Source organism: Eleutherodactylus coqui, chromosome 8 (genome assembly GCF_035609145.1).
Source record: "Eleutherodactylus coqui strain aEleCoq1 chromosome 8, aEleCoq1.hap1, whole genome shotgun sequence".
NCBI classification, from domain to species: Eukaryota; Metazoa; Chordata; class Amphibia; order Anura; family Eleutherodactylidae; genus Eleutherodactylus; species Eleutherodactylus coqui.
The window spans coordinates 190,674,144-190,697,577 of record NC_089844.1 but is presented as its reverse complement, the minus strand read 5'-3'; the positions used below and the strand labels follow the sequence as shown (position 1 = coordinate 190,697,577).

Sequence of the window (23,434 nt, the reverse complement as noted above, 5' to 3'; positions counted from 1 at the left end):
GTGATTAAAAGGTTAATGAACTTGGCTCTCAGGTCATTCGGTCAGGTAATAGTTGGTGATGGTCTCCTGCTGTGATTGGCCGGGGTGTCGTTGCCAGGCTGTTTTGAGGTAAAGCTGGCAGCGGGCATTGATTGGTGGCCTAAAAAGAGTGGGAAGCTCTGCCCGTTGCTGGGCAGGAGTGGTGTGGTGGAAGCCTATGTGATTGGATAACGGGAGTGGAGGGGGCAGTGAACAGAGGGCATTTAGGTAATCAGCAAAGAGGTCCCGGGCATCTTTGGCTGTAAAGCAGCTTCCCTCCCACCCTCCCTGTAGGCTGTCGTGGTTGATTGATGGGGATTTGTAGCCCGCATTAGGCGGGTGGGCAAGGGGACTTGGGGATTGTGGTTGGTTTTAGCGCGTCCTAAAGACGGTATTTATTATTAATGGTTTTGTTTCATTTGATCCCCAAGTGTCAATAAAATCCCATCAATAAAGACCGCAGCCTTTTTGTTCCAACCTGGTTGTCCATGTTTTATTTATCTATTATTAAAGGGTTAAGTTGGTGAGGATGTTGTAGCAAAGGTAAGTTAAGGAGAGCGTAAGATTCCATGTGGAGTGTTATACAAGAAAGCAATATCATAAATACACGCTGAGTGTCAAAAACTCCAAGCTGTGTCAACAAGACCGCAACTTGGATTAATGTTATGTTTGTGTTGTGCCCAGTGTATGTTGTATTTTAAAAATAAATAATTCTAATAAAATTTATTATTTTAATTTAAGTCCCGCCTGTGAATAGGGCTTTTACACACTTGTTTGACTTAAGCTGTTTGACTTAAGCTGCCCCCTCTGTGAATTCATCTTTTCATCAGAGTTGATCACTTATATATGTGATTCCTTCCCCCACTGTATTGATAGATGCTTTGTCACAGTGGGATAACCAAGTTTGTGTCTTTTGTATATTTTTAGTATACTCGGGTTCAGACACTAAGCTTGGAATATATGATAATTATGCTTTTCCTTTCATATATTATCCAATTTGTGCAGACCCTTTATATTGTGGTACACTCTGATGAACGTAATATGTATCAGGTTATCTGTACATTCACTTCGGACAGATACCAGAGAAACATATATATTGAGATAGTCCTGGTATGGCTAGATACTGCTGTGTCTTGCTCGAATAATATTGCTGTCTCAGATAGATAGCCACTCTATTATGTGGTACTTAGTCATGCGTGGCTATTTGTTAGCGGGTTTAAGGAGCAAACTAGTTTTCTTTGTTTCAATATTGTTTCCCCTTTGTAGGTATAAAACCCCTTTTCAAGTTCCTGTCACCATCGACGCGTTTCTGCAACATTAGTTGTTAGTGTTGCGTCATCAGGATGGTATATGTCTAAGACAGGTCCGAACAGCTCTGGCGGCTGTGTATAAATGAGCATAGATGGTCAGTTACCCATTCTTCAGGGCTTAAATACCCTAGTCCACGCCTCCCTGGGCTGGGGGATCGTCTCCGTTGCTCCAATGAGCACTCCCTGCTGGTCGCACCTTCTTACTGAGATCTCACGATGGAACAGCGATCCCGCGCATGCGTACTGTCGCCCAGGGTCCGTGCCGCCATCCGCTGCCATCCAACAGCGCTGTCTGATGACGTGGTGGCGTCCAAGTCCCATGGCAACAGTGCCCTGCGGGAGGCTAGTGATTGCAGTTTAGCGGGAAGAAGACTTCAATTACCCCAGATGGGATGATGGTTACGTAACTTTGAAGGCGTCTAATTCTGAGTCTATATAGATGTTTGCATTCTCCTGTTAGTTTTTGATCTTTGATAGCCTCATTAGATATTTACCGGGATTTTAACTGCCATATTTTCAGCTAAAGAACGGACCAGTATCCAGTCTATTATATATGATCCACCATACTGATAATTATGGTAAGTGGATTCTTCTGATGTCAGTATATTTATATAAGTGATATATATAAAGGTGAGTATAGATAAATAAGAAGGTTCTCATCACAATAGTTATTTCACTTCCTTTATGTAAAGTTAACTACAATAGGTTGTTATTATTGCATGTCCCAGGTACTATTATTGATTCCATTTTAGACAGAGTTATCTACCATAGGTTACTGTTATTGCATGTCCCAGGTTAATAATTCCATTTTAGACATGATGGTATGCAATAATGCATGTCACAATTCCTATATGCCTATTTATTTCACCAATTCCCTGATATGAAATTGCCTCTTATTAACCATTAATATTGTAGGTGTTGTTGTTAAATCCATTTTTGGAATAATAGTCTACAATAATACCTTTATCATTTTTTCACATCTAATTCTGTCCTGTCTTATTTATCATTGTTTTTATGTTATTTTCTTCCTGGATTCTGGTCCTGGTGATGGTAGTTAAATAAATCCAGCAAATGAGAGATTCTCGTTTAGACCTTTGGGAGTACAACAATCGAGTCTATAAATCCACCGGACTTCCTTTTGTAACAGTTTGCGGTCCACGTTTCCTCTTCTCCCATTCTCCTTGATTATCTCTATTCCCTGAAAGCTTAATACTTCAGGGTTGTTGTTAGGTTTCTCTCTCACATGTGTCGCTAGACTAGTATGCTCCCCTCGACTAATGTTGCCTATGTGGCCCAGCACTCGTCTACGAAATTGTTGGTCTTTCCAACATAGTCAAGGGGGCAAGGGCATGTTGCTTTGTAAATTACTCCGCTCGACCTACAATTAATGAAGTCCCTTATTTGGTACACTTTGCCTGTTGATGAGCTAGTGAAAGTCGCTCCACGACTCATGAATTTGCAGGCTTTACATCCAGCACATCAGTATGAGCCCTTTGGTCGTTCTGATGTTAACCAGGTATTTACTGATTGTTGTGATGAAAAGTGACTATGTACCAATCGGTCTCGTGGGTTTCTGCCACGCTTGTATGTGATCCGAGGTTTGTCTGGGAGGTGTTTTACGAGGTCCGTGTCCCTCCAAAGGATGTCCCAATATTTATCCAAGAGGTTTCTTACTTCTTTTGCTCTATCGTCATATGTCCCTATCACTCTCATTTTCCCGTCTCCTTTGGTCGTTTGCTTAGTTTTCAGGAATTCCTCTCTTTTTGAGCCTTTTGAAAATTCATTAGCTCTTCCTACCACTTCTCCGGATATCCTCTGCTTTTGAACCTCAGGATCATTTCATGAGATTTCACTAGGAAATCTTCCTCGGCGGAATAATTTCTTCTTGTTCGGATGAGTTGGCCCTTCGGAATACCTCGCTTGAGGGATGTGGGATGATGACTATACCAATGCAGAAGGGTATTGGTAGCCGTGGATTTGCGAAATATTGTTGCCTCTAGGGACCCATCTTCAAGTTTTGATATTTGTAACTCCAAGAATGTGATAGTTTGGGGATCGATTTCTGCTGTAAAGTATAGGCCTAGATCATTGTTGTTTAAGTGGCCTACAAATTTATAGAAATCTTCTGTTTCACCGGTCCACAGTTTTAATACGTCATCTATGAACCGGATCCAGAGATACACAGATGTCGTCCATTTTTCATTTTTCTCAATAAAAACCGATGTCTCCTCCCACCAGCCAACAGGTTGGCATAGGTGGGGGCACAAGGGCTCCCCATCGCTGTACCCCTGAGCTGGTGGAAGTGTTTCCCCTCGAAGAGGAAGTAGTTTCTCGTGAGAACAAATGATAAAAATCTGAGTAACATGTTGTTATGTTCTCTCAGATGTGTACCCCTTTGGTTTAAGAAGAACTCTACAGCTTTCAATCCTCCAGAATGTGGTATTGAACTATACAGTGCCTCCACATCCAAACTAGCTAGTTTGGTGTTGGAGGTCACTGTTACACCATCAAGCCGTTTGAGTACATCAGTGGTGTCCTTTATGTATGCCGGGAGGGCTTCCACAAATGGTCTTAATACCACATCCAAGTACTTACTGATCCCCTGGGTGAGGCTATCGATCCCTGAAACTATTGGATGACCTTTTAAAGGCTAAGGCCTCATGTCCACGGGCAAAATAGGATTTAGGCCTCATGTCCACGGGGAAAATCAGATCCGCTGTGGATTTGGGCTGCGGATGCAGTGCGGATTCACTGTAATTGTCTTTTACTTTTCATGCGGGAGATCAATTGAGCTATGTGCCCTATGAGCTCCCGCACGCGTGAGCCACACTAAAATAGAGCATGTCTTTTATGCTCCAGAAATGTTTTAATTCACTTTTAAGGCCTCATGTCCACGGGCAAAAGAAGAATTAAAATCCGCAGCGGATTTTAACTCTTCTCCTGCCTGCGGATCCGCACCCCATAGGGATGCATTGACCACCCGCGGGGAGACAAAAATCGGAATTTACTCACCCGCTCCGGTTCTTCCCTTCGCCGCGGCTCCATCTCCTCTCCGTCGCGGCCAGATCTTTTTTCTTCGGGCCGGCGCATGCGCGGGGCACGTCACCGACGTGCCCTGCGCATCCGCCGGGCCGAAGAAAGAAGATCTGGCCGCGACGCAGAGAAGATGACGCCGCGGCGAAGGGAAGATCCAGAGCAGGCGAGAGGTGAGTTTATTCTTATTTTTATGCCTCATGTCCGCGGGGCAGGAGGGACCCGCTACGGATTCTCCATGGAGAATCCGGAGCGGGCCTGATTTTCCCCGTGGACATGAGGCCTAAATACCATCCGCGGGTATTTATCTACCCGCGGGTGGTCAATACATTCCTATGGGGCGCGGATCCGCGTGCGGAAAAAACGCTGCAGATTTTAATTCTTATTTTCCCCGTGGACATGAGGCCTTAGAATCTGCAGCGGATCACCCGCATGCGGATCCGCATCCCATAGGGATGCATTGACCACCCGCAGGTAGATAAATACCTGCGGATGGTCAATAAAAGTGATTTAAAAAAAAAATGGAGCATGAAAAAATCCGGACCATGCTCCATTTTCGTGCGGGTCTCCCGCTTCTATTGAAGCCTATGGAAGCCGTCCGGATCCGCGGGAGACCAAAATCAGAATATAATCACCTGCTCCGGATCTTCCCTTCTTCGCGGCTTCATCTTCTCTCCGTCACGGCCGGATCTTTTTTCTCCGGCCCGGCACATGCGCGTGGCACGCTACGACGTGCCGTGCACATTCACTGGGCCGAAGAAAGGAGATCCGGCCGCGACGGAGAGAAGATGAAGCCGCGAAGAAGGGAAGATCCGGGGTGTGCGAGAGTTGAGTTTATTCTTCTTTTCAGCGCTCATGTCCGCGGTGCAGGAGGGACCCGCTACGGATTCTCCATGGAGAATCCGTAGCGGGCCTAATTTTCCCCGTGGACATGAGGCCTAAGGCCTTTGTGGATTTTTGGAACTCTGTAAAATGTCGCCACCTGTGGGGTGGACGGGTACAAATAACGAAATTCTCCGTCATCTATTAGTGAATCCTCTTTGGCTATGAGTAGTATGTTCCTTAATTCACTGGAAAAAGTTTCTGTCGGGTCATATGGAAGAGTCTCATAGCTGGATTTATCGTGCAAGATGGAAAGACACATCTCACGGTACGTGTCACGATCCATCATCACTATATTGCCCCCCTTGTCGGAGGGCTTAATGACTATGCTTTCATCTTTTTCAATGGCCACCAGAGCCCTTTTTTCTGCAAGGGTCAAATTCTGATGCTTTAATTTCTTCTCTTGTGCTAGTTTTTCTAGCTCTCCATTGACCATGGTCTCAAAGATTTCACCTGTAACAGTTCCGGATATGTATTCATTAGTAATGTTGTCTGTATCCGTTCCGGATCTGTATTCATTAGTAATGTCGTCTGCATCCGTTCCGGATCTGCAGTCATTAGTAATGTTGACAGTGTCAGTTACGGATCTGCAGTCATTAGCAATGTCGTCTGTATCCGTTCCCGATCTGTAGTCATTAGTAATGTCGTCTCTGTCAGTTCTGGATCTGTAGTCATTAGTAATGTCGTCTCTGTCAGTTCCGGATCTGTATTCATTAGTAATGTTGTCTGTATCAGTTCCAGATCTGTAGTCATTAGTCATGTCGCCTGTATCGGTATTCATTAGTAATGTCGTCTCTGTCAGTTCCGGATCTGTAGTCATCAGTAATGTCGTCTCTGTCAGTTCCGGATCTGTAGTCATTAGTAATGTCGTCTCTGCCAGTTCCGGATCTGTATTCATTAGTAATGTTGTCTATTTCAGTTCTGGATCTGTAGTCATTAGTAATGTCGTCTCTGTCAGATTCGGATCTGTAGTCATTAGTAATGTCATCTCTGTTAGTTCCGGATCTGTATCCATTAGTAATGTCGTCTCTCTCAGTTCCGGATCAGTAGTCATTAGTAATGTCGTCTCTGCGAGTTCCGGATCTGTATCCATTAGTAATGTTGTCTATTTCAGTTCTGGATCTGCAGTCATTGGTAATGTCGTCTCTGTCAGTTTCGGATCTGTAGTCATTAGTAATGTCCTCTGTATCAGTATTCATTAGTAATGTTGTCTCTGTCAGTTTCGGATCTGTAGTCATTAGTAATGTCCTCTGTATCAGTATTCATTAGTAATGTTGTCTCTGTCAGTTCTGGATCTGTAGTCATCAGTAATGTCCTCTGTATCGGTATTCATTAGTAATGTTGTCTCTGTCAGTTCTGGATCTGTAGTCATTAGTCATGTCGCCTCTGTCAGTTCTGGATCTGTAGTCATTAGTAATGTCGTCTCTGTCAGTTTCGGGTCTGTAGTCATTAGTAATGTCGTCTCTGTCAGTTTCGGATCTGTAGTCATTAGTAATGTCATCTCTGTCAGTTCCGGATCTGTAACCATTAGTAATGTCGTCTCTGTCAGTTTCGGATCTGTAGTCATTAGTAATGTCGTCTGTATCAGTTCCGGATCTGTAGTCATTAGTAATGCCGTCTGTATCGGTATTCATTAGTAATGTCGTCTCTGTCACTTCCGGATCTGTAGTCATTAATAATGTCGTCTCTGTCAGTTCCGTATCTCTAGTCATTAGTAATGTCGTCTCTGTCAGTTCCGGATCTGTAGTCATTAGTAATGTCGTCTCTGCCAGTTCTGGATCTGTAGTCATTAGTAATGTCGTCTCTGCCAGTTCCGGATCTGTAGTCATTAGTAATGTCGTCTCTGCCAGTTCTGGATCTGTAGTCATTAGTAATGTCGTCTCTGCCAGTTCCGGATCTGTATTCATTAGTAATGTCGTCTATTTCAGTTCTGGATCTGTAGTCATTAGTAATGTCGTCTCTGTCAGTTTCGGATCTGTAGTCATTAGTAATGTCCTCTGTATCGGTATTCATTAGTAATGTTGTCTCTGTCAGTTCTGGATCTTTAGTCATCAGTAATGTCGTCTCTGTCAGTTCTGGATCTGTATCCATTAGTAATGTCGTCTCTCTCAGTTCCGGATCTGTAGTCATTAGTAATGTCGTCTCTGCCAGTTCCGGATCTGTATTCATTAGTAATGTTGTCTATTTCAGTTCTGGATCTGTAGTCATTAGTAATGTCGTCTCTGTCAGTTTCGGATCTGTAGTCATTAGTAATGTCCTCTGTATCGGTATTCATTAGTAATGTTGTCTCTGTCAGTTCCGGATCTGTAGTCATCAGTAATGTCGTCTCTGTCAGTTCCGGATCTGTAGTCATTAGTAATGTCGTCTCTGCCAGTTCCGGATCTGTATTCATTAGTAATGTTGTCTATTTCAGTTCTGGATCTGTAGTCATTAGTAATGTCGTCTCTGTCAGTTCCGGATGTGTAGTCATTAGTAATGTCGTCTCTGTCAGTTTCGGATCTGTAGTCATTAGTGATGTCGTCTGTATCGGTATTCATTAGTAATGTCGTCTCTGTCAGTTTCAGATCTGTAGTCATCAGTAATGTCATCTCTGTTAGTTCCGGATCTGTATCCATTATTAATGTCGTCTCTGTCAGTTCCGGATCTGTAGTCATTAATAATGTCGTCTCTGCCAGTTTCGGGTCTGTAGTCATTAGTAATGTCGTCTCTGTCAGTTCCGGATCTGTAGTCATTAGTAATGTCGTCTCTGTCAGTTTCGGATCTGTAGTCATTAGTAATGTCCTCTGTATCGGTATTCATTAGTAATGTCGTCTCTCTCAGTTCCGGATCTGTAGTCATTAGTATTGTCGTCTCTGCCAGTTCCGGATCTGTATCCATTAGTAATGTCGTCTCTCTCAGTTCCGGATCTGTAGTCATTAGTAATGTCGTCTCTGCCAGTTCCGGATCTGTATCCATTAGTAATGTTGTCTATTTCAGTTCTGGATCTGTAGTCATTGGTAATGTCGTCTCTGTCAGTTTCGGATCTGTAGTCATTAGTAATGTCCTCTGTATCAGTATTCATTAGTAATGTTGTCTCTGTCAGTTCTGGATCTGTAGTCATCAGTAATGTCCTCTGTATCGGTATTCATTAGTAATGTTGTCTCTGCCAGTTCCGGATCTGTATCCATTAGTAATGTTGTCTATTTCAATTCTGGATCTGTAGTCATTGGTAATATCGTCTCTGTCAGTTTCGGATCTGTAGTCATTAGTAATGTCCTCTGTATCAGTATTCATTAGTAATGTTGTCTATGTCAGTTCTGGATCTGTAGTCATCAGTAATGTCCTCTGTATCGGTATTCATTAGTAATGTTGTCTCTGTCAGTTCTGGATCTGTAGTCATCAGTAATGTCGCCTCTGTCAGTTCTGGATCTGTAGTCATTAGTAATGTCGTCTCTGTCAGTTTCGGGTCTGTAGTCATTAGTAATGTCGTCTCTGTCAGTTTCGGATCTGTAGTCATTAGTAATGTCCTCTGTATCGGTATTCATTAGTAATGTCGTCTCTGTCAGTTTCGGATCTGTAGTCATTAGTAATGTCATCTCTGTCAGTTCCGGATCAGTATCCATTAGTAATGTCGTCTCTGTCAGTTTCGGATCTGTAGTCATTAGTAATGTCGTCTCTGTCAGTTCCGGATCTGTAGTCATTAGTAATGTCGTCTCTGTCAGTTCCGGATCTGTAGTCACTAGTAATGTTGTCTCTGTCAGTTCCATATCTGTAGTCATTAGTAATGTCGTCTGTATCAGTTCCGGATCTGTAGTCATTAGTAATGCCGTCTGTATCGGTATTCATTAGTAATGTCGTCTCTGCCAATTCCGGATCTGTAGTCATTAGTAAAGTCGTCTCTGCCAGTTCCGGATCTGTAGTCATTAGTAATGTCGTCTCTGCCAGTTCCGGATCTGTATTCATTAGTAATGTCGTCTATTTCAGTTCTGGATATGTAGTCATTAGTAATGTCGTCTCTGTCAGTTTCGGGTCTGTAGTCATTAGTAAAGTCGTCTCTGTCAGTTTCGGATCTGTAGTCATTAGTAATGTCCTTTGTATCGGTATTCATTAGTAATGTTGTCTCTGTCAGTTCTGGATCTGTAGTCATCAGTAATGTCCTCTGTATCGGTATTCATTAGTAATGTCGTCTCTGTCAGTTCTGGATCTGTAGTCATCAGTAATGTCGCCTCTGTCAGTTTCGGTTCTGTATTCTTTAGTAATGTCGTCTCTGTCAGTTTCGGATCTGTAGTAATAACTAATGTTCTCTGTATCGGTATTCATTAGTAATGTCGTCTCTGTCAGTCTCGGATCTGTAGTCATTAGTAATGTCATCTCTGTCAGTTCCGGATCTGTATCCATTACTAATGTCGTCTCTGTCAGTTCCGGATCTGTAGTCATTAGTAATGTCGTCTCTGTCAGTTCCGGATCTGTAGTCATTAGTAATGTCGTCTCTGTCAGTTCCGGATCTGTAGTCACTAGTAATGTCGTCTGTATCAGTTCCGGATCTGTAGTCATTAGTAATGCCGTCTGTATCGGTAGTCATTAGTAATGTCATCTCTGTCAGTTCCAGATCTGTAGTCATTAGTAATGTCGTCTCTGCCAGTTCCGGATCTGTAGTCATTAGTAATGTCGTCTCTGCCAGTTCCGGATCTGTAGTCATTAGTAATGTCGTCTCTGCCCGTTCCGGATCTGTAGTCATTAGTAATGTTGTCTCTGCGAGTTCCGGATCTGTATTCATTAGTAATGTCGTCTATTTCAGTTCTGGATCTGTATTCATTAGTAATGTCCTCTGTATCGGTATTCATTAGTAATGTTGTCTCTGTCAGTTCTGGATCTGTAGACATTAGTAATGTCGTCTCTGTCAGTTTCGGGTCTGTAGTCATTAGTAATGTCGTCTCTGTCAGTTCCAGATCTGTATCCATTAGTAATGTCGTCTCTGCCAGTTCCGGATCTGTAGTCATTAGTAATGTCGTCTCTGCCAGTTCCGGATCTGTAGTCATTAGTAATGTCGTCTCTGCCAGTTCCGTATCTGTATTCATTAGTAATGTTGTCTATTTCAGTTCTGGATCTGTAGTCATTAGTAATGTTGTCTCTGCCAGTTCCGGATCTGTAGTCATTAGTAATGTCGTCTCTGCCAGTTCCGGATCTGTATTCATTAGTAATGTTGTCTATTTTAGTTCTGGATCTGTAGTCATTAGTAATGTCGTCTCTGTCAGTTTCGGATCTGTAGTCATTAGTAATGTCCTCTGTATCGGTATTCATTAGTAATGTTGTCTCTGTCAGTTCTGGATCTGTAGTCATTAGTAATGTCGCCTCTGTCAGTTTCGGGTCTGTAGTCATTAGTAATGTCGTCTCTGTCAGTTTCGGTTTTGTAGTCTTTAGTAATATCGTCTCTGTCAGTTTCGGATCTGTAGTCATTAGTAATGTCCTCTGTATCGGTATTCATTAGTAATGTCGTCTCTGTCAGTCTCGGATCTGTAGTCATTAGTAATGTCATCTCTGTCAGTTCCGGATCTGTATCCATTACTAATGTCGTCTCTGTCAGTTCCGGATCTGTAGTCATTAGTAATGTCGTCTCTGTCAGTTCCGGATCTGTAGTCACTAGTAATGTCGTCTGTATCAGTTCCGGATCTGTAGTCATTAGTAATGCCGTCTGTATCGGTATTCATTAGTAATGTCATCTCTGTCACTTCTAGTTCTGTAGTCATTAGTAATGTTGTCTCTGTCAGTTCCGGATCTGTAGTCATTAATAATGTCGTCTCTGTCAGTTCCGTATCTGTAGTCATTAGTAATGTCGTCTCTCTCAGTTCCGGATCTGTAGTCATTAGTAATGTCGTCTCTGCCAGTTCCGGATCTGTAGTCATTAGTAATGTCGTCTCTGCCAGTTCCGGATCTGTAGTCATTAGTAATGTCGTCTCTGCCAGTTCCGGATCTGTAGTCATTAGTAATGTCGTCTCTGCCAGTTCCGGATCTGTAGTCATTAGTAATGTCTTCTCTGCCCGTTCCGGATCTGTAGTCATTAGTAATGTTGTCTCTGCCAGTTCCGGATCTGTATTCATTAGTAATGTCGTCTATTTCAGTTCTGGATCTGTAGTCATTAGTAATGTCGTCTCTGTCAGTTTCTGATCTGTAGTCATTAGTAATGTCCTCTGTATCGGTATTCATTAGTAATGTTGTCTCTGCCAGTTCCGGATCTGTAGTCATTAGTAATGTCGTCTCTGCCAGTTCCGGATCTGTAGTCATTAGTAATGTCGTCTCTGCCAGTTCCGGATCTGTAGTCATTAGTAATGTCGTCTCTGCCAGTTCCGGATCTGTATTCATTAGTAATGTTGTCTATTTCAGTTCTGGATCTGTAGTCATTAGTAATGTCGTCTCTGTCAGTTCCGGATCTGTAGTCATTAGTAATGTCGTCACTGCCAGTTCCGGATCTGTAGTCATTAGTAATGTCCTCTGTATCGGTATTCATTAGTAATGTTGTCTCTGTCAGTTCTGGATCTGTAGTCATCAGTAATGTCCTCTGTATCGGTATTCATTAGTAATGTCGTCTCTGTCAGTTCTGGATCTGTAGTCATTAGTAATGTCCTCTGTATCAGTATTCATTAGTAATGTCGTCTCTGTCAGTTCTGGATCTGTAGTCATCAGTAATGTAGCCTCTGTCAGTTCTGGATCTGTAGTCATTAGTAATGTCGTCTCTGTCAGTTTCGGATCTGTAGTCATTAGTAATGTCCTCTGTATCGGTATTCATTAGTAATGTTGTCTCTGTTAGTTCTGGATCTGTAGTCATCAGTAATGTCGTCTCTGTCAGTTCTGGATCTGTAGTCATTAGTAATGTCGTCTGTCAGTTTCAGGTCTGTAGTCATTAGTAATGTCGTCTCTGTCAGTTTCGGATCTGTAGTCATTAGTAATGTCCTCTGTATCGGTATTCATTAGTAATGTCGTCTCTGTCAGTTTCGGATCTGTAGTCATTAGTAATGTCATCTCTGTCAGTTCCGGATCTGTATCCATTAGTAATGTCGTCTCTGCCAGTTCCGGATCTGTAGTCATTAGTAATGTCGTCTCTGCCAGTTCTGGATCTCTAGTCATTAGTAATGTCGTCTCTGCCAGTTCCGGATCTCTAGTCATTAGTAATGTCGTCTCTGCCAGTTCCGGATCTGTAGTCATTAGTAATGTCGTCTCTGCCAGTTCCGGATCTGTAGTCATTAGTAATGTCGTCTCTGCCAGTTCCGGATCTGTATTCATTAGTAATGTTGTCTATTTCAGTTCTGGATCTGTAGTCATTAGTAATGTCGTCTCTGTCAGTTCCGGATCTGTAGTCATTAGTAATGTCGTCTCTGCCAGTTTCGGGTCTGTAGTCATAAGTAATGTCGTCTCTGTCAGTTTCGGGTCTGTAGTCATTAGTAAAGTCGTCTGTCAGTTTCGGTTCTGTAGTCATTAGTAATGTCCTCTGTATCGGTATTCATTAGTAATGTCGTCTCTGTCAGTTTTGGATCTGTAGTCATTAGTAAAGTCGTCTCTGTCAGTTCCGGATCTGTAGTCATTAGTAATGTCGTCTTTGTCAGTTCCGGATCTGTAGTCACTAGTAATGTCGTCTGTATCGGTATTCATTAGTAATGTCGTCTTTGTCAGTTCCGGATCTGTAGTCATTAGTAATGTCGTCTCTGTCAGTTCTGGATCTGTAGTCATTAGTAATGTCGTCTCTGTCAGTTTCGGATCTGTAGTCATTAGTAATGTCGTCTCTGCCAGTTCCGGATCTGTATTCATTAGTAATGTCGTCTCGGTCAGTTTCGGGTCTGTAGTCATTAGTAAAGTCGTCTCTGTCAGTTTCGGTTCTGTAGTCATTAGTAATGTCGTCTCTGTCAGTTCCGGTTCTGTAGTCACTAGTAATGTCGTCTCTGTCAGTTCCAGATCTGTAGTCATTAGTAATGCCGTCTGTATCGGTATTCATTAGTAATGTCGTCTCTGTCAGTTCCGGATCTGTAGTCATTAATAATGTCGTCTCTGTCAGTTCCGTATCTGTAGTCATTAGTAATGTCGACTTTGTCAGTTCCGGATCTGTAGTCATTAGTAATGTCGTCTCTGTCAGTTCTGGATCTGTAGTCATTATTAATGTCGTCTCTGTCAGTTCCGGATCTGTAGTCATTAATGATGTCGTCTCTGTCAGTTCCGGATCTGTAGTCATTAGTAATGTCGTCTCTGTCAGTTCCGGATCTGTAGTCATTAGTAATGTCGTCTCTGCCAGTTCCGGATCTGTATTCATTAGTAATGTTGTCTATTTCAGTTCTGGATCTGTAGTCATTAGTAATGTCGTCTCTGTCAGTTCCGGATCTGTAGTCATTAGTAATGTCGTCACTGCCAGTTCCGGATCTGTAGTCATTAGTAATATCCTATGTATCGGTATTCATTAGTAATGTTGTCTCTGTCAGTTCTGGATCTGTAGTCATCAGTAATGTCCTCTGTATCGGTATTCATTAGTAATGTCGTCTCTGTCAGTTCTGGATCTGTAGTCATTAGTAATGTCCTCTGTATCGGTATTCATTAGTAATGTCGTCTCTGTCAGTTCTGGATCTGTAGTCATCAGTAATGTAGCCTCTGTCAGTTCTGGATCTGTAGTCATTAGTAATGTCGTCTCTGTCAGTTTCGGATCTGTAGTCATTAGTAATGTCCTCTGTATCGGTATTCATTAGTAATGTTGTCTCTGTTAGTTCTGGATCTGTAGTCATCAGTAATGTCGTCTCTGTCAGTTCTGGATCTGTAGTCATTAGTAATGTCGTCTGTCAGTTTCAGGTCTGTAGTCATTAGTAATGTCGTCTCTGTCAGTTTCGGATCTGTAGTCATTAGTAATGTCCTCTGTATCGGTATTCATTAGTAATGTCGTCTGTCAGTTTCGGATCTGTAGTCATTAGTAATGTCATCTCTGTCAGTTCCGGATCTGTATCCATTGGTAATGTCGTCTCTGCCAGTTCCGGATCTGTAGTCATTAGTAATGTCGTCTCTGCCAGTTCTGGATCTCTAGTCATTAGTAATGTCGTCTCTGCCAGTTCCGGATCTCTAGTCATTAGTAATGTCGTCTCTGCCAGTTCCGGATCTGTAGTCATTAGTAATGTCGTCTCTGCCAGTTCCGGATCTGTAGTCATTAGTAATGTCGTCTCTGCCAGTTCCGGATCTGTATTCATTAGTAATGTTGTCTATTTCAGTTCTGGATCTGTAGTCATTAGTAATGTCGTCTCTGTCAGTTCCGGATCTGTAGTCATTAGTAATGTCGTCTCTGGCAGTTTCGGGTCTGTAGTCATTAGTAATGTCGTCTCTGTCAGTTTCGGGTCTGTAGTCATTAGTAAAGTCGTCTGTCAGTTTCGGTTCTGTAGTCATTAGTAATGTCCTCTGTATCGGTATTCATTAGTAATGTCGTCTCTGTCAGTTTTGGATCTGTAGTCATTAGTAAAGTCGTCTGTCAGTTTCGGTTCTGTAGTCATTAGTAATGTCCTCTGTATCGGTATTCATTAGTAATGTCGTCTCTGTCAGTTCCGGATCTGTAGTCATTAGTAATGTCGTCTCTGTCAGTTTCGGATCTGTAGTCATTAGTAAAGTCGTCTCTGTCAGTTCCGGATCTGTAGTCACTAGTAATGTCGTCTGTATCGGTATTCATTAGTAATGTCGTCTTTGTCAGTTTCGGATCTGTAGTCATTAGTAATGTCGTCTCTGCCAGTTCCGGATCTGTATTCATTAGTAATGTTGTCTATTTCAGTTCTGGATCTGTAGTCATTAGTAATGTCGTCTCTGTCAGTTCCGGATCTGTAGTCATTAGTAATGTCGTCTCTGCCAGTTTCGGGTCTGTAGTCATTAGTAATGTCGTCTCTGTCAGTTTCGGGTCTGTAGTCATTAGTAAAGTCGTCTGTCAGTTTCGGTTCTGTAGTCATTAGTAATGTCCTCTGTATCGGTATTCATTAGTAATGTCTTCTCTGTCAGTTCCGGATCTGTAGTCATTAGTAATGCCGTCTGTATCGGTATTCATTAGTAATGTCATCTCTGTCTGTTCTGGATCTGTAGTCATTATTAATGTCGTCTCTGTCAGTTCCGGATCTGTAGTCATTAATAATGTCGTCTCTGTCAGTTTCGGATCTGTAGTCATTAGTAATGTCCTCTGTATCGGTATTCATTAGTAATGTTGTCTCTGTTAGTTCTGGATCTGTAGTCATCAGTAATGTTGTCTCTGTCAGTTCTGGATCTGTAGTCATTAGTAATGTCGTCTGTCAGTTTCAGGTCTGTAGTCATTAGTAATGTCGTCTCTGTCAGTTTCGGATCTGTAGTCATTAGTAATGTCCTCTGTATCGGTATTCATTAGTAATGTCGTCTCTGTCCGTTTCGGATCTGTAGTCATTAGTAATGTCATCTCTGTCAGTTCCGGATCTGTATCCATTAGTAATGTCGTCTCTGCCAGTTCCGGATCTGTAGTCATTAGTAATGTCGTCTCTGCCAGTTCTGGATCTCTAGTCATTAGTAATGTCGTCTCTGCCAGTTCCGGATCTGTAGTCATTAGTAATGTCGTCTCTGCCAGTTCCGGATCTGTATTCATTAGTAATGTTGTCTATTTCAGTTCTGGATCTGTAGTCATTAGTAATGTCGTCTCTGTCAGTTCCGGATCTGTAGTCATTAGTAATGTCGTCTCTGCCAGTTTCGGGTCTGTAGTCATTAGTAATGTCGTCTCTGTCAGTTTCGGGTCTGTAGTCATTAGTAAAGTCGTCTGTCAGTTTCGGTTCTGTAGTCATTAGTAATGTCCTCTGTATCGGTATTCATTAGTAATGTCGTCTCTGTCAGTTTTGGATCTGTAGTCATTAGTAATGTCGTCTCTGTCAGTTCCGGATCTGTAGTCATTAGTAATGTCGTCTCTGTCAGTTTCGGATCTGTAGTCATTAGTAATGTCGTCTCTGTCAGTTCCGGATCTGTAGTCATTAGTAATGTCGTCTTTGTCAGTTCCGGATCTGTAGTCACTAGTAATGTCGTCTGTATCGGTATTCATTAGTAATGTCGTCTCTGTCAGTTCAGGATCTGTAGTCATTAGTAATGTCGTCTCTGTCAGTTTCGGGTCTGTAGTCATTAGTAAAGTCGTCTCTGTCAGTTTCGGTTCTGTAGTCATTAGTAATGTCGTCTCTGTCAGTTCCGGATCTGTAGTCATTAATAATGTCGTCTCTGTCAGTTCAGGATCTGTAGTCATTAGTAATGTCGTCTCTGTCAGTTTCGGGTCTGTAGTCATTAGTAAAGTCGTCTCTGTCAGTTTCAGTTCTGTAGTCATTAGTAATGTCGTCTGTATCGGTATTCTTTAGTAATGTCGTCTCTGTCAGTTCCGGATCTGTAGTCATTAGTAATGTCGTCTCGGTCAGTTTCGGGTCTGTAGTCATTAGTAAAGTCGTCTCTGTCAGTTTCGGTTCTGTAGTCATTAGTAATGTCGTCTCTGTCAGTTCCGGTTCTGTAGTCACTAGTAATGTCGTCTCTGTCAGTTCCAGATCTGTAGTCATTAGTAATGCCGTCTGTATCGGTATTCATTAGTAATGTCGTCTCTGTCAGTTCCGGATCTGTAGTCATTAATAATGTCGTCTCTGTCAGTTCCGTATCTGTAGTCATTAGTAATGTCGACTTTGTCAGTTCCGGATCTGTAGTCATTAGTAATGTCGTCTCTGTCAGTTCTGGATCTGTAGTCATTATTAATGTCGTCTCTGTCAGTTCCGGATCTGTAGTCATTAATGATGTCGTCTCTGTCAGTTCCGGATCTGTAGTCATTAGTAATGTCGTCTCTGTCAGTTCTGGATCTGTAGTCATTAGTAATGTCGTCTCTGTGAGTTCCGGATCTGTAGTCATTAGTAATGTCGTCTCTGTCAGTTTCGGGTCTGTAGTCATTAGTAATGTCGTCTCTGTCAGTTTCGGGTCTGTAGTCATTAGTAAAGTCGTCTCTGTCAGTTTCGGATCTGTAGTCATTAGTAATGTCCTCTGTATCGGTATTCATTAGTAATGTCGTCTCTGTCAGTTTTGCATCTGTAGTCATTAGTAATGTCATCTCTGTCAGTTCCGGATCTGTATCCATTAGTAATGTCGTCTCTGTCAGTTCCGGATCTGTAGTCATTAGTAATGTCGTCTCTGTCAGTTTCGGATCTGTAGTCATTAGTAATGTCGTCTCTGTCAGTTCCGGATCTGTAGTCATTAATAATGTCGTCTCTGTCAGTTCCGTATCTGTAGTCATTAGTAATGTCGTCCCTGTCAGTTCCGGATCTGTAGTCATTAATAATGTCGTCTCTGTCAGTTCCGGATCTGTAGTCATTAGTAATGTCGTCCCTGTCAGTTCCGGATCTGTAGTCATTAATAATGTCGTCTCTGTCAGTTCCGTATCTGTAGTCATTAGTAATGTCGTCTTTGTCAGTTCCGGATCTGTAGTCATTAGTAATGCCGTCTGTATCGGTATTCATTAGTAATGTCATCTCTGTCAGTTCTGGATCTGTAGTCATTATTAATGTCGTCTCTGTCAGTTCCGGATCTGTAGTCATTAATAATGTCGTCTCTGTCAGTTCCGGATCTGTAGTCATTAGTAATGTCGTCTCTGTCAGTTCCGGATCTGTAGTCATTAGTAATGTCGTCTCTGTCAGTTCCGGATCTGTAGTCATTAGTAATGTCGTCTCTGTCAGTTCCGGATCTGTAGTCATTAGTAATGTCGTCTCTGTCAGTTCCGGATCTGTAGTCATTAGTAATGTCGTCTCTGTCAGTTCCGGATCTGTATTCATTAGTAATGTCGTCTCTGTCAGTTCCGGATCTGTATTCATTAGTAATGTCGTCTCTGTCAGTTCTGGATCTGTATTCATTAATAATGTCGTCTCTGTCAGTTCCGGATCTGTAGTCATTAGTAATGTTGTCTCTGTCAGTTCCGGATCTGTAGTCATTAGTAATGTCGTCTCTGTCAGTTCCGGATCTGTAGTCATTAACGATGTCGTCTGTTACAGTTCCGGATCTGTAGTCATTACTAATGTTGTTTGTTACAGTTCTGGGTCTGTAGTCATTACTAATGTTGTCTGTATCAGTTCCGGATCTGTACTCATTAGTAATGTCGTCTGTACCAGTATTCATTAGTAATGGTTTCTATTTCTCTACTGGGCAAATAAAACCAGTGAGAGTAAATATGGAGGCACATACCAATGACACGTCTACATTACGGCCGTCGCCTTAGAAAACATGACTTACTCTAAACGATGTGGTTCCAAAACGGCTTCTTTATTCTCACTCTTCTCCCTCGGATCTTGTAAAACAAAGTCGACTACAATAATAAAAGAGAAAGCAGTTTTTCTTACAGAACATAATGTATTTGCTTAGTATTTGGGGCACACGGTGACCGATCTACATCTACAATAGATCCTCCCAATCAGCCATTCTGTAATAGATTCCACGCATCTTGTCTAGTTATGGTCTTCTTTTTATCTCTCCTGTGCCCCTTCCGCCCAAGTAGCTCCGCTTCCTCGGATGTCTTGTTCACACCTACTGCCTCCACCAACCGGCTGTGGGCAGTGCATGATGGGAGGAGAGGGGCGGACAGCGGTAGAAGTCTGCGTTGTACTGCTCACGCACAGGTCAGAGCTCTGGAAGGTTCTGTCTGCCGGCTTTAGTTCTGAGGTCAGCCTCATACCCCATGACCCACAACGCACCAGTCAGAGAGCAGGAGATTATCCCGCATGTCTGTGATTGTTATGCCACTTATGTCCATGAATAAACGTTCTATAACTATAGATAACTTCCTGGATTTCAGCCAATGTTAGGAGTTATTGATGTGGGAGGGAGGGAGGTTGGTGCCAGTAAGTTGTAGGACCTGTGCGCTGTGGGCGGAGCTACAGTGGTGGCTGGGAGACCAGCTCTATGCATGCTGTGTTACTGCGAAGTGATGCATGTAAACATAGACTGCAAGGGATGAAGAAGACAGTCCAGGGCGGCGATAAAAGGTACAGGCTGCCATTACTTCGCTGCACCTCCTAGATTTAAGCATTTTCAGATTTTCAATTTTGGGCCTGGAAAATCCCTTTAACCATCCATTTTTATTACGTCATCACCACCCGTTATTCATGCTGTCGGATATTCCTTCCAGTATAACCAGAAAACATATTTATTGCATTTTAAATAACGTGAAGGGTTCTATTAAAAAGGGGTTTCTGAGAGTTAAAGGAGATGTCCCGCGCCGAAACGGGTTTTTTTTTTTCTCAACCCCCCCCCCCCCGTTCGGCGCGAGACAACCCCGATGCAGGGAAGTAAAGGAAGCTTACCGGAGCGCTTACCTTAATCCCCGCGCTCCGGTGACTTCAATACTTACCGCTGAAGATGGCCGCCGGGATCCTCTGTCTTCGTGGACCGCAGCTCTTCTGTGCGGTCCACTGCCGATTCCAGCCTCCTGATTGGCTGGAATCGGCACGTGACGGGGCGGAGCTACACGGAGCCGCTCTCTGGCACGAGCGGCTCCATAGAAGACTACAGAAGACCCGGACTGCGCAAGCGCGGCTAATTTGGCCATCGGAGGCCGAAAATTAGTCGGCACCATGGAGACGAGGACGCCAGCAACGGAGCAGGTAAGTATAAAACTTTTTATAACTTCTGTATGGCTCATAATTAAAGGAGATGTCCCGAGGCAGCAAGTGGGGTTATACACTTCTGCATGGCCATAATAATGCACTTTGTATTGTACATTGTGCATTAATTATGAGCCATACAGAAGTTATAAAAAGTTTTTTACTTACCTGCTCCGTTGCTAGCGTCCTGGTCTCCATGGTGCCGACTAATTTTTGGCCTCCGATGGCCAAATTAGCCGCGCTTGCGCAGTCCGGGTCTTCTGCTGTTCTCTATGGGGCTCCGTGTAGCTCCGTGTAGCTCCGCCCCGTCACGTGCCGATTCCAGCCAATCAGGAGGCTGGAATCGGCAGTGGACCGCACAGAAGAGCTGCGGTCCACGAAGATAGAGGATCCCGGCGGCCATCTTCAGCGGTAAGTATTGAAGTCACCGGACCGCCGGGATTCAGGTAAGCGCTGTGCGGGTGGTTTTTTTAACCCCTGCATCGGGGTTGTCTCGCGCCGAACGGGGGGGGGGTTTAAAAAAAAAAAAACCCGTTTCGGCGCGGGACATCTCCTTTAATGCACAATGTACATTACAAAGTGCATTATTATGGCCATACAGAAGTGTATAGACCCACTTGCTGCCGCGGGACAACCCCTTTAAAAAATGGGTAAATGCTGCATATAGCTAAAAATAAAATCTAGGCACATCCTCAGCAGCATCCCCACGGCTCCTGCCGTTCCTCCGCCCCCGACTAGTTTTGTGGAGGGGTGGGGTATTTGGAGGGGGACTATGCACCTACACCTACTTCAGTTCTATACTGGGACTATCATACGGATACATTACCAGCCACACTATGGGAAAGAGGACAAGCTCACCGATCGCTTTCTTTACACTAAGGAGATAATCTTCTTTCATTTCATCGGACAGCGTGTGAATACTGTCCGTGTAAACCTTTAAGTGTTCCGGAACCAGATGTAAGACGTTTTCCAGCCATGAATCCTCCATGGATGCTACATGTTCAGTGTCAATCCCATGGCTTATATAGTAATTATACCTCTGATGGGAGAAAAGAAAAAGCTATTAACGAACCATGCTAAATACTACTGTAGGCGGTACTGCAATCACAGCTTACAGCGAGTCTGACCTCATGGCTTCTAGAATGATTGGTGACAGGCAGGGTCATAAGGGTATTGTACAGATGGAACAATACCTCTACAGCGCCCCCTATTGGAAGGCAGCATTGCTGCAAGTCAGTGTCAAGCCTTATAATATGACAGGGGATATGAGCCGGAGTCTTCCCCAGAATGAGATCAGCGGTATTGGCCCCTGATCAGTATGCAGAGAAGCATGCATGGCCTTCTAGGTGTTCTCCCTAAGGAGACATGATCCTCTTCCGGACGCGTCTATAGGCCTCTCACACAGCCAGGAGCTTACTACACACTGATGAGGGGTGAAAGCACCAAAGCAGTCTGTCTGTACCCGGAACACTCGGGCTCATATCCACAGGTATAGTTACAAGGCTGTTAACATGTCTGACACTGACTTGTAGGAATGCTGCCCTCCAATAAGGGGTGCTGTAGAGGCATTGTTCCATCTTCACATCTGCATAAATTTCCCAGAGGCGCGTGTCTGGCCTTATAAGTCTCCTCACACCTCCGAGGTGCTCTCCCTAAGGAGACCCTTCCTGACAGCTGGATCCATGTGAATACACCTTAGGGTTATTTCACACAGGGCACAGAATACAACACAAGGCAAGTGGATGAGGTGGGGGTGCAACGGTAAAAATGACATGTTGTCTTTATTCTGTGGGTCAGTACCTTTATTCTGTGGGCCAGTACCATGGGTCAGTACCTTTATTCTGTGGGTCAGTACCATGGGTCAGTACCTTTATTCTGTGGGTCAGTACCATGCGTCAGTACCTTTATTTTGTGGGTCAGTACCATGCGTCAGTACCTTTATTCTGTGGGTCAGTACCATGCGTCAGTACCTTTATTCTGTGGGTCAGTACCATGGGTCAGTACCTTTATTCTGTGGGTCAGTACCATGGGTCAGTACCTTTATTCTGTGGGTCAGTACCTTTTTTCTGTGGGTCAGTACGATTACAACAAATTTAGAGATTCTTTTTATATAGTAATACCTAAGAAAAAAAACCTGTAAAACAAAATGATCCTGCTGCCATAACTTTATTTTTCCGTTGATGGGGCTGTGTGAGGGCTCATTTTTTTTTGCGGGGTGACTTGAAGTTTGTACTTGCACCAATTTGGGAAACATATGACTTTTTGATAGATATTTAGTCAATATTTGTCATAGAGATAGAGTGACCAAAGAAGTGAAATACCGCCATTGCATTTTTTCTGACAGAATTAAACATGTTGGGTTAATATTTAATAATATCGACTTTTATGGATCTACAAATAACAATTTTTAGATTTATCTTTTTTAATGTCTTTTTTTTTTTTTTTTTGATGCGGCAATCGGGAAATTGGGTTTTTTTCTTACTTTTTAATTATTATAAAAATAGAAACTATAGAAAGTCTTCATTTAACTCCTTTTTATTAGTCTCCATAGAGACTTGAACTTATGACCGGTTGATAGCTTATCTATCTATCTATCTGACGAAATCCCTCACTGACTGACTGACACACTGACTGATCGCCACTAATTCTCCAACTTCCCGATGACCTAGAAACATGAAATTAGGCACAAGCATAGATTATGTCCAAAATAGGAAAAATAATTGGGTTTCAACTCCATTATTCAATTCTAAGCGCAAAAGAATTAGCGTCCAAATTTTATGTACGTAATCTGATTCTCTCACATCCTGGTGTCATAAAAACATGAAATTTGGCACAAGCATTGATTATGTCATAAATAGGAAAAGCTAATGGGTCCCAACTCCATTATTCAATTCTAAGGACCAAAGAATTAGCGTCCAAATTTTACGTACGGAATCTAATTCTCTTACTTCCTGATGTAATTTTATATAAAGGAAACGTTTCCTGGGTAACGTAGAGAACTATGCAAAATGGTGAACATATTTTTTTCCTCGGTATCTCTAAAGTAACCACAACTTTATAAGATTTTCCGTGTGAAGACCAGATAAACACCAGTACCAAATTAACTCGGGCGAAGCCGGGTATATCAACCAGTGCTGTATAAGGTAATACTATGGTGTTGCATAATACTGTATTTTTAACAGGCTGCCTATTAAATACATGCCACAGGCACATCCTTAACCGGCAAGAGATGATTGCATTCCTGGGGGACTTCAGAGGGCCCAGGCTGCTGTGACATGTGGATCTTGGAATCTCAGCATTGGGGGTTGAGGGAAAAGCAGATCAGGACATTCAAATGCCACTGTCAAAACGGACAGTGGCATTTACAGGGTTGACAGATCAGAGTTATCTCAGAGTGGGCTCCCAGGCCTGCTCCATACACGACTATGGATGTCCGCACCACACGGCGTATGTAGCTGCATGGCTGATGTGAAGTGTAAAATGTGACCACCAAAGTACAATGTCTCCACTTGCTGCAGTGCAGAGTGATGAGGACGGCCAGCCGCCGCAGTACTGGTAATGGTCTAGAAGCACATCCTTCCTTCAGCC

General features: G+C 43.0%; 1 protein-coding gene across 1 annotated transcript in view; it reads right to left on the bottom strand.

The window, feature by feature from the left end:
- DNAH7 (dynein axonemal heavy chain 7) overlaps positions 1-23,434 on the bottom strand; it is a 499,785-nt gene that overhangs the window by 412,281 nt on the left and 64,070 nt on the right. Inside the window, exons 6-7 of the mRNA XM_066577151.1 lie at positions 20,705-20,885; positions 18,480-18,552 (exon numbers count right to left, since the gene is read on the bottom strand). Coding sequence (XP_066433248.1) covers positions 18,480-18,552; positions 20,705-20,885 — 254 coding nt within the window. The remainder of the gene's footprint in view (positions 1-18,479; positions 18,553-20,704; positions 20,886-23,434) is intronic.